This window comes from Drosophila teissieri, unplaced genomic scaffold, assembly GCF_016746235.2.
Source record: "Drosophila teissieri strain GT53w unplaced genomic scaffold, Prin_Dtei_1.1 Segkk53_quiver_pilon_scaf, whole genome shotgun sequence".
Lineage (NCBI taxonomy): Eukaryota > Metazoa > Arthropoda > Insecta > Diptera > Drosophilidae > Drosophila > Drosophila teissieri.
The window spans coordinates 9,028-20,217 of record NW_025225012.1 but is presented as its reverse complement, the minus strand read 5'-3'; the positions used below and the strand labels follow the sequence as shown (position 1 = coordinate 20,217).

Sequence of the window (11,190 nt, the reverse complement as noted above, 5' to 3'; positions counted from 1 at the left end):
GAAATATGGAATGTCATATCTCGTTGAATTGGTAATTAAATTTCCAATCAAACTGTGTTTACAAAAAAAAATGAATTTTTTTTTTAATTTTTTCCAATTTTTGAGGATGATTTTGTCCGAAAATCGATTTTCTGTTTTTGTGCGATTTAAATATTAGTATTTTGACCAGAACATTTGAAATATGGGTCCAAATATGGAATGTCATATCTCGTTGAATTCGTAATTAAATTTCCAATCGAACTGTGCTTACAAAAACAAATGAATTTTTTTTTTAATTTTTTCCAATTTTTGATGATGATTTTTGGATTTGTCCGAAAATCGATTTTCTGTTTTTTTGCGATTTAAATATCAGTATTTTGACCAGAACATTTGAAATATGGGTCCAAATATGGAATGTCATCTCGTTGAATTCGTAATTAAATTTCCAACCGAACTGTGCTTACAAAAACAAATGAATTTTTTTTTTAATTTTTTCCAATTTTTGATGATGATTTGTTGTCCGAAAATCGATTTTCTGTTTTTTTGCGATTTAAATATCAGTATTTTGATCAGAACATTTAAAATATGGGTCCAAATATGGAATGTCATATCTCGTTGAATTCGTAATTAAATTTCCAATCGAACTGTGCTTACAAAAAAAAATGAATTTTTTTTTTAATTTTTTCCAATTTTTGATGATGATTTTTGGATTTGTCCGAAAATTGATTTTCTGTTTTTTTGCGATTTAAATATCAGTATTTTGATAAGAACATTCGGAATATGGGTCCAAATATGGAATGTCATATCTCGTTGAATTCGTAATTAAATTTCCAATCAAACTGTGTTTACCAAAAAAAAATCAATTTTCTTAAAAATTTTTTTCCAATTTTTGATGATGATTTTTGGATTTTGTCCGAAAATCGATTTTCTGTTTTTTTGCGATTTAAATATTAGTATTTTGACCAGAACATTTGAAATATGGGTCTAAATATGGAATGTCATATCTCGTTGAATTCGTAATTAAATTTCCAATCAAACTGTGTTTACCAAACAAAAGCATGTTTTTTTAAATTTTTTTCCAATTTTTAATTAATTAATTTAATTTTAATTATTTAATTTAATTAAATTTCCAATCAAACTGCGTTTACCAAAAAAAATGAATTTTTTTTTAATTTTTTTCAAATTTTTGATGATGATTTTTGGATTTTGTCCGAAAATCGATTTTCTGTTTTTTTGCAATTTAAATATCAGTATTTTGATCAGAACATTTAAAATATGGGTCCAAATATGGAATGTCATATCTCGTTGAATTCGTAATTAAATTTCCAATCAAACTGTGTTTACCAAACAAAAGCATGTTTTTTTAAATTTTTTTCCAATATTTAATTAATTAATTTAATTTTAATTATTTAATTTAATTAAATTTCCAATCAAACTGCGTTTACCAAAAAAAATGATTTTTTTTTTAATTTTTTTCAAATTTTTGAAGATGATTTTTGGATTTTGTCCGAAAATCGATTTTCTGTTTTTTTGCAATTTAAATATCAGTATTTTGATCAGAACATTTAAAATATGGGTCCAAATATGGAATGTCATATCTCGTTGAATTCGTAATTAAATTTCCAATCAAACTGTGTTTACCAAAAAAAATGTTTTTTTTTTTAATTTTTTCCAATTATTGATGATGATTTGTTGTCCGAAAATCGATTTTCTGTTTTTTTGCGATTTAAATATCAGTATTTTGATCAGAACATTTAAAATATGGGTCCAAATATGGAATGTCATATCTCGTTGAATTCGTAATTAAATTTCCAATCGAACCGTGCCTACAAAAAAAAATGAATTTTTGTTTACATTTTTTCCAATTTTTGATGATGATTTTTGGATTTTGTCCGAAAATAAGTTAAGTTATCGCTTCTCGGCCTTATGGCTAAGATCAAAGTGTAGTGAGAAGTCTGTTCTTTTTATTATGTTTTTTACGAAAAAGTCCTGGTCTTTGTAATTCATTGTCTAAATTTTAAACAAAATTTTTTAAATAAAATTTTAAAATTTAAATATAATTCTTAAACAAAGTCATAAAAGCGATCAAAATATCTCTAAATTCCAACAATCATGGCGTCTCAGCGAGTGCACGTGTTTGCCTACCCCTTCGTGGGACCATTCCGGTGCTCCATATGCATGGATGCGTCCGAGATGCATCCCACTAGGTCGCTGGGCGAATACGGCACGTACGCTGCGGCATATCAGCACATAACCCGGCGCCACCCACAAGTGGTTATTACATACCGTTGCCGGGTCTGTGGTGCTGATATGCCTCGGGGTATGAAGCAGCTCAAAGCCCATGTGGCCGCGAGCCACCCCGAGACCACCACAGACGCCCACGGGATGCTCGTGGAAGCAGCCACAGCCCCGAACCCAGCTGGACCACTCCCCGCCCCCTCTCCGAGACAGTCAGCGCTGAGCCCTGTGACGACGAGAGCCAGCGAACGCGGTACGCCTGTCCCCACAAGCAGGCGCGTACTCTGCACGACGCCGAGCCGCGCGATGCTTCCCGGGAACAGGCCCCATCCTGCGCTGAGCCCCGTTGTCACGGGTGCCAGTGGACGCACTGGAAGGTGGCGAGCCCACCTCACAGGGTAGGCGCGGACCGCAAGCACTGGCAGACGCAGCGAAGAGGATCCAACAGATATACAGGACCAATCGACCTCGCGCCATGCGAGAAGTCCTGGGGCAGTCCTCTCCCCCCTGCGATCTGCCAGGCAGAGCTGTGTACGCCCATCTCAGGCAGATGTTCGCCAGAAATGCCGACGAGCGTGTGCGGCCCTTTGATTGGCCCGCTTGGTGCGTGCCAGGAGAAGAGGCCCGCGTGGACACGCTCGTGAGTCCCCTCACACAGGAGGAGGTGCTCGCACGCCTGAGAAGGACACACAGCTCTGCGCCGGGTCCCGATGGTGTCACCTATGGAAATTTGAAGAAAACAGACCCGAAGGCCTCCATGCTCACGGCAGTATTCAACGCCTGCCTGAGGACAGGTCATGTCCCCGATCTGTGGAAAAAGTCCAGAACGGTCTTAATCCACAAGAAAGGGGACAGAACTGACCTGTCAAATTGGAGGCCTCTTTCCATGGGTGACACCATCCCCAAATTGTTCGCGGCCGTCATGGCAGACAGGCTGACGGCGTTCCTCACTAACGGAGGAAGGCTCAGCGAGGAGCAGAAGGGCTTCCTCCAGCACGAAGGCTGCCATGAACACAATTTTGTTCTTGGCCAAGTGCTGGAGGAGAGCAGACGCCAAGGCAAGGACCTCATCATGGACTGGATGGACCTGTCCAACGCGTTCGGGTCGATTCCGCATGCCACCATCATGGACGCGGTCGCCGGTATGGGGATCCCCTCGAGGATCCGGACCATAATCCACCAGTTGGCCACCGGCGCCGCGACCACCGCCAAAACCATTGATGGCATGTCGGAAGAGATCCCGATCGAAGCGGGGGTCAGACAGGGCTGCCCAGCCAGCCCAATCCTCTTCAACATCGCAATAGAGCGGGTACTTCGCAAAGTCAAAACCGTCAACGCGGGGTACCTGCTCTATGGGAGCCGCATTAGCACGCTGGCGTACGCCGATGACCTGGTGCTAATTGCGAGCTCCCCAGAGGAGATGAGGTCCTTGTTGCGTGCTGCGGACGACGCCGCAATAGAAGCCGGTCTGCACTTCAACCCCGGGAAGTGCGCGACCCTACACCTCACGGGGAAGAAATCCTCGCGGAGGCCAGTGCAGACCGGCTTCCACGTCCGTGGCACGCCAATACCGGCAATGACAGAGGGGGATGCCTACGAATATCTCGGCATCCCCGTGGGTCTAAACGTGGACCAAACACCCAGGGCAGCGATGGAAGCGATAGTTGGGGACATCGCCAAGATAGATGACTCGCTGCTCGCCCCGTGGCAAAAGATCGACGCGGCCCGCACCTTCGTGGCACCGAAGCTTGACTTCGTGCTACGAAGTGGCGCCACCTTGCGGGCCCCGCTGCGTCATCTGGATACAGCCATAAAAGAACACATCAAAAAATGGCTGTATCTGCCGCAGAGGGCGAGCGCGGAGGTAGTGTACACCCCGCTGAAGAAAGGTGGAGCGGGCATACTACCTTCATCTATATTGGCAACTATCGCCCAGGCTCACCGCATGGTGTCCTGCCCTGGGGAGGTCGTCTCCCGGATTGCAAGAGAAGGCCTGAGAGAAGCGGTAAAACGAAAAATAAACCGGGAGCCATCCGGCGACGAGATGGCCCACTTTCTCTCAGGCTCCACTCTATCCGGGGAGATAGCCAGCTTTGGCGACGCCGGATTCTGGTCGAGGGTGCGGATGACCACCAAAAGGCAAGCTGTGCATCTGGGGGTGCGTTGGGCCTGGAGAGGAGGTGAGCTACTGGTCGAGTGTAGAGGACAAAGAAACCGACCAGTGGCCACCGACTCGAACTCCAGGTCCCAACTCATCCAACGTCTCAGGTGCGCAGCTCAGGATGAGTTCCTGACCATCCTCCTAAATAAACCCGACCAGGGGAAGGTGGCGAAGCTCTCCACGCTAACCCCAGTCAGCAACGCGTTCATACGCGACGGTAGCTTTACCAGGTTTGCTGACTGGCGGTTTATCCACAGAGCCCGACTGGGAGTCCTCCCAGTCAACGGAGCGATCCGATGGGGCAGCGGCGACAAGCGCTGCCGGGTCTGTGGATATCAGCTGGAGAGCGTTCCACACGTGTTGTGCCACTGCATGCACCACTCAAACGCAATGCAGCAGAGGCACAACGCGGTGATGGATCGCCTCGCCAAGGCTGGCTCACGGCTGGGGACCCCCAGGGTGAACTGCCGCGTGGAAGGGGTCGCCGAGGACATGGCGGCCCTCAGGCCGGACCTGGTATGGCGCGACGAACGGAGCAGAAAAATCGTCATAGTTGACGTGACTGTTCCGTTCGAGAACGGGACTGAAGCGTTTGATAACGCGAGGGGCGAGAAAGAAGAAAAATACCGCCCCCTAGCTGAAGCCCTGCGCGCCATGGGATACCAGGTAAAACTGGAGGCATTCATTGTCGGAGCCTTGGGCTCGTGGGACCCTAAGAACGAAAGGGTCCTCAAGACTTTGGGTGTCTCCAGGTTTTATGCTGGCCTGATGCGCAGACTGATGGTGGCCGACACCATCAGGTGGTCCCGGGACATCTATGTGGAGCATGTGTCCGGGATCAGGCAGTTCACCCTGCCAAGTGAAGCTCCCTCCAATTAAAAAATAAAAATTAAAAATAATTAAATAATAATATAAAATTTGAAAAAGAAAAAAATAAAAATACAACAGCCTGCCCCAGAGGCAGGCAAACATTTACTGGCCATATGGCTAATTTTTTTTTAAATCTGTTCTTATCAGCTTAACATCTGATAGTTCCTCCATTGGAGAACAACAAATGTTAAACTGATTTTTGGAATCAGACGGAGTGCTAGGAGCTTGCTCCACCTCTATCGCGGGTTGGCCCGGTATTGCAATACCGCCGGGATTTCGGCCCAACTGAATAATAAATCTAAACATCTTATAGTAAACTGAAACTCTATGCGTTGAATACGTAATTAAATTCCCAATCAAACTGTGTTTACCAAAAAAAATGCATTTTTTTAAAAAATTTTTTCCAATTTTTGATGATGATTTTTGGATTTTGTCCGAAAATCGATTTTCTTTTTTTTTGCGATTTAAATATCAGTATTTTGATCAGAACATTCGAAATATGGGTCCAAATATGGAATGTCATATCTCGTTGAATTCGTAATTAAATTTCCAATCGAACTGTGCTTACAAAAAAAATGATTTTTTTTTAATTTTTTCCAATTTTTGATGATTATTTTGGATTTTGTCCGAAAATCGATTTTCTGTTTTTTTGCGATTTAAATATCAGTATTTTGATCAGAACATTTGAAACATGGGTCCAAATATGGAATGTCATATCTCGTTGAATTCGTAATTAAATTTCCAATCAAACAGTGTTTACCAAACAAAAGCATTTTTTTAAAATTTTTTTCCAATTTTTGATGATGATTTTTGGATTTTGTCCGAAAATCGATTTTCTGTTTTATTGCGATTTAAATATCAGTATTTTGATCAGAACATTTGAAATATGGGTCCAAATATGGAATGTCATATCTCGTTGAATTCGTAATTAAATTTCCAATCGAACTGTGCTTACAAAAAAAAATGAATTTTTTTTTTAATTTTTTCCAATTTTTGATGATGATTTTTGGATTTTGTCCGAAAATCGATTTTCTGTTTTTTTGCGATTTAAATATTAGTATTTTGACCAGAACATTTGAAATATGGGTCCAAATATGGAATGTCATATCTCGTTGAATTCGTAATTAAATTTCCAATCAAACTGTGTTTACCAAACAAAAGCATGTTTTTTTAAATTTTTTTCCAATTTTTGATGATGATTTTTGGATTTTGTCCGAAAATCGATTTTCTGTTTTTTTGCAAATTAAATATCAGTATTTTGATCAGAACATTTTAAATATGGGTCCAAATATGGAATGTCATATCTTGTTGAATTCGTAATTAAATTTCCAATTAAACTGTATTTACCAAAAAAAATGAATTTTTTTAAAATTTTTTTCCAATTTATGATGATGATTTGTTGTCCGAAAATCGATTTTCTGTTTTTTTGCGATTTAAATATCAGTATTTTGATCAGAACATTTAAAATATGGGTCCAAATATGGAATGTCATATCTCGTTGAATTCGTAATTAAATTTCCAATCAAACTGTGTTTACCAAAAAAAATGCATTTTTTAAAAATTTTTTTTCCAATTTTTGATGATGATTTTTGGATTTTGTCCGAAAATTGATTTTCTGTTTTTTTTGCGATTTAAATATCAGTATTTTGATCAGAACATTTGAAATATGGGTCCAAATATGGAATGTCATATCTCGTTGAATTCGTAATTAAATTTCCAATCGAACTGTGCTTACAAAAAAAATGAATTTTTTTTTTAATTTTTTCCAATTTTTGATGATGATTTTTGGATTTTGTCCGAAAATCGATTTTCTGTTTTTTTGCGATTTAAATATTAGTATTTTGACCAGAACATTTGAAATATGGGTCCAAATATGGAATGTCATATCTCGTTGAATTCGTAATTAAATTTCCAATCAAACTATGTTTACCAAAAAAAATGAATTTTTTTTAAAATTTTTTTCCAATTTTTGATGATGATTTTTGGATTTTGTCCGAAAATCGATTTTCTGTTTTTTTGCGATTTAAATATCAGTATTTTGATCAGAACATTCGAAATATGGGTCCGAATATGGAATGTCATATCTCGTTGAATTCGTAATTAAATTTCCAATCGAACTGTGCTTACCAAAAAAAAGATTTTTTTTAATTTTTTCCAATTTTTGTTGATGATTTTTGGATTTTGTCCGAAAATCGATTTTCTGTTATTTTGCGATTTAAATATCAGTATTTTGATCAGAACATTCGAAATATGGGTCCTATAGGAAATGGAGGAGTAAAACGCGAGGCGATTTAGTTAAAGTTTAATAATTGTTTTATTTGACATAAGCGTGACAGCGTTGTGAGTCGTTCGGAAGTTAACACAAGAAGAAGGAAGTTCTCAGAAAAACAAAAAGAATAGATTCATATCAGTGTTACCAAATTTCAGTATATGGTTGTTGCCAAATTAACATACATAATATTTTTAGTATTTCAATACTCCTTCTCAACAACATATTCAGAAACAATTCATTTCAGTTATACATTTTAAATGCTTGTTTTTCTGTAGGTTTTTTGTTAATATATCTGATAACATGTCATTTGTACAAATATATTTTACATCAATTTCCTTTTTGGAATAAAGTTCCCTAACATAGTGGTACTTTATGTCGATATGCTTACTTCTATTATGTAATACTGGATTCTTAGCTAAACATAAAGCACTCTGATTATCGCAAAAAATTAAAATTGAGTGATCTATCAAAAAACCCATTTCCTTCAGAAACTTTTTTATAAATACTGCTTCTCTTGCTGCAATGGACAATGCAACATATTCGGCCTCCGTGCTGGATAATGCCACCAGACTTTGCTTCTTGGACTCCCAGGATATTGGACCAGCTGCGTTTATGAAGACATATCCACTGTAGGATTTACGATCCGATGTGTCATTTGCCCAATCTGCGTCGACGTAGCCGTGAATCGGTTTACCTGTTGATTGATAATGAAGCTTTAAGTTTGAGGTGCCCTTCAAATACCTTAGTATACGCTTGGCAGCGACTTCATGCTCCTTATGTGGGTTCACATTTCTTTGAGCCAATTTTGCAACTGAATGCATTATATCTGGCCTGGTTGTAATTGCCAAATACATTAGTGATCCTATAAGTGATTGGTAGTCCTTTTCGTTAACAGGCTTGCAGTTAGGATCAGTACACTTAACTTGGAAATTTGCCTCCAAAGGCGATGCTACCGATTTGCAGTCTAACATACCCCAGGTGTGTAGCATACTCTCGATATATGTCTTGTGACCTATGGATATGGATCCAGTTTCACCTTCTCGCTCAACTTCGATGCCCAAGAAATGATTAAGCTGACCGCTATCTACTACTTTATACTCATTGCCAATTGACTCTTTTATACCAATCAAATCATTTTTACATGAGCTTGCAATAAGATGATCGTCGACATACACTGCAATTATATTAATATCGTCCTTCTCATTGCGTGTGTACACACACGGCTCGCTGGCGCAGGGAACAAAGTGCAGTTTTTGCAAGACTTTATTGAGCTTGGCGTTCCACTCTCTACCGCTCTGTTTTAGCCCGTAAAGTGACTTCTTTAGTCTCAAAACTTTTCCATGATGCTTATAATCAAATCCATCGGGTTGCTTCATATAGACTTCTTCGCTCAATTCGCTATTTAAGTAAGCTGTCGATACATCCATCTGATGTAGAAATAAGTTATGCTCAACAGCCAGAGATATAATAAGTCTTACCGACGAATATCTGACAACTGGTGAAAACGTTTCAAAAAAGTCGATACCATATTGTTGTGCACATCCTTTAGCCACCAACCTCGATTTAAATCGCATCACATTGCCATCCTTATCTCCTTTGATGCCAAAAACCCACTTACTACCGATGGCTTTTTTACCTTCTGGTAAGTCCTGTAGCTCCCATGTCTGATTAGCTTCGAGGGCGCCAATCTCCTTCTGAATTAATGCTACTCTTGACTCATTTCAGACTGTGTCGCTTCAGCAAACGTAACAGGTACCTTGACATCTTGAACCTCCATCATGTTCAACAAGTTGTATTGTTTTCGTGGGCGCCCGGGTTTTCCAGTTTTTATCTTCTTAGGACGACCAGGACCACGAATTTCCCGTTCTTCGCTATCATCGCTCTTTGCACTCTCGTAAACATCAGAACTATCAGCTTCACTAACCTAACTGTCAATTTGCTCTTCCTCGAGCACCTCTGCACCATCTTTGTTGTTGTCCACTGCCAAAATCTGCGAACAATCAACTCCAATTTCGTCAATAAGTGCCGTCTCGTTCTCGCTGTTTCCATTCTTCGGATACCCTATAGTTTCCTCTAGAAAAACGACGTCTCTACTTTCGATTACCTGGTTCGATCCAATGCGCATTAATCTGTAGGCCTTCGCTGTTGTTGAATACCCTATCATCATGCATTCAATGCCTTTTGGCTTGAATTTATCTGCATGTTTCTTATTTAATGCAATCGCTTTGCATCCAAAGATTTTTAAATGCGATATCGAAGGCTTTTTACCTGACCACAGTTCGAATGGTGTTTGACTCTTCAACGACCTTGTATCCGATCTGTTGCGTAGATATGCTGCAGTCCTAACTGCTTCTCCCCACAGGAACTCATTCACTCCTGAATGTATAAGCATGCTCCTTGCCATTTCCACTAGTGTCCGGTTAGCGCGCTCAGCAACCCCGTTTTGCTGCGGAGTGTACGGTACTGTCAATTGCCGCTTAATACCGTTTTCAGATAGGAACTTCTGAAACTCGTGGCTTATATATTCGCGACCGTTATCGCTGCGAATTGCTTTAAGTTTTTCACCGGTCTGTTTTTCTGCAAACGCGACAAAGTCTTTAAACGTGGGAAGCAATTCATCACGGGTTTTCAAAAAATATACGAACATATAACGCGAGTAGTCATCAATAAATGTTACGAAATATCTTGCTCCACCGGCAGATACTTTGTTCATTGGCCCGCAAATGTCCGAATGCACTAGCCCTAGCACTTTGTCCGCACGATTTTCTGCCATTTTTGGGAATGGTTTCACACAGATGTTACCTTTAGCACAGGTTTCACATGTAATTCGGTCTATGTCCACAACATTTTTGATCGACTTTAAGCCATTGACCATATTGTTACTTGCCATCCTTTTTAGGCTCGCCATGTTCAAATGACCATAACGATAATGCCACTTCCACAACTCATCATTTGCACACAAGTACATGCACCGATTGTTCGGAGTATCAACAACAAAAAGATTTCCAGCTTTTCTTGCCTGTAACACTTCTTCATTTTGACCGTTCTTTATATACGCACTATGCTTGTGAAAAATCACTTTATACCCTTTGTCAACGGCTTTCGCTACCGATATGAAATTACTTTGCAAGTTTTTTACGTAAAGCACATTTTTCAAATTAACGGAACCATTCTTTGTTTTAACGTCCACCGTACCGACGCCATCCGAAAATATATAGTTTTCTCCTGCAAGTAATATTTTCTCTTTATGCTCTTTAATGTCCGCGAACCACGACCTTTCACAACACATGTGAGCAGTTGCTCCACTGTCCAAGCACCACATCGTTTTCGTTAAAACGTCCTTTTTATTTACACTTGCAAGCAGAGTAAACGACTTCTCTTTTGCAGATGTTTCTATTTCGTCATTTTTGTCTTTCACTTTGCACTGCGCAATAAAGTGACCCTCGCGACCACATCGAAAGCATTTTGTATTCTTTTTTGCATAACTGTTCTTTTGCGCCGATCTATTTTTCTTGTCTCCCTTTCCACTGGGACACGACACAAATGCTTGCTGCACACAAAGTTCCGTTTCGTCCGAACTCACACTTTGTCTCTCTCCCTCTTCTATAATTTTCACTTTTAAACCAGAGAGAGTCGGTAACTGTTCACGCGTTTCGATCGCTACCACGAA

At 40.1% G+C, this 11,190-nt stretch overlaps 1 protein-coding gene and 1 non-coding gene across 2 annotated transcripts; both read left to right on the top strand.

Moving 5' to 3' along the window:
* The first annotated feature begins 2,692 nt into the window (after nucleotides 1–2,692).
* LOC122625665 lies at nucleotides 2,693–5,257 on the top strand. Its single transcript, XM_043805766.1, has one exon. It carries the CDS (start codon nucleotides 2,693–2,695, stop codon nucleotides 5,255–5,257), a length of 2,565 nt encoding a protein of 854 aa, XP_043661701.1.
* An 88-nt stretch (nucleotides 5,258–5,345) lies between these two features.
* Nucleotides 5,346–5,538, top strand: LOC122625674. The gene has a single exon (XR_006326629.1). It is a non-coding gene; the product is annotated as a U2 spliceosomal RNA (small nuclear RNA).
* Nucleotides 5,539–11,190: the final 5,652 nt, after the last annotated feature.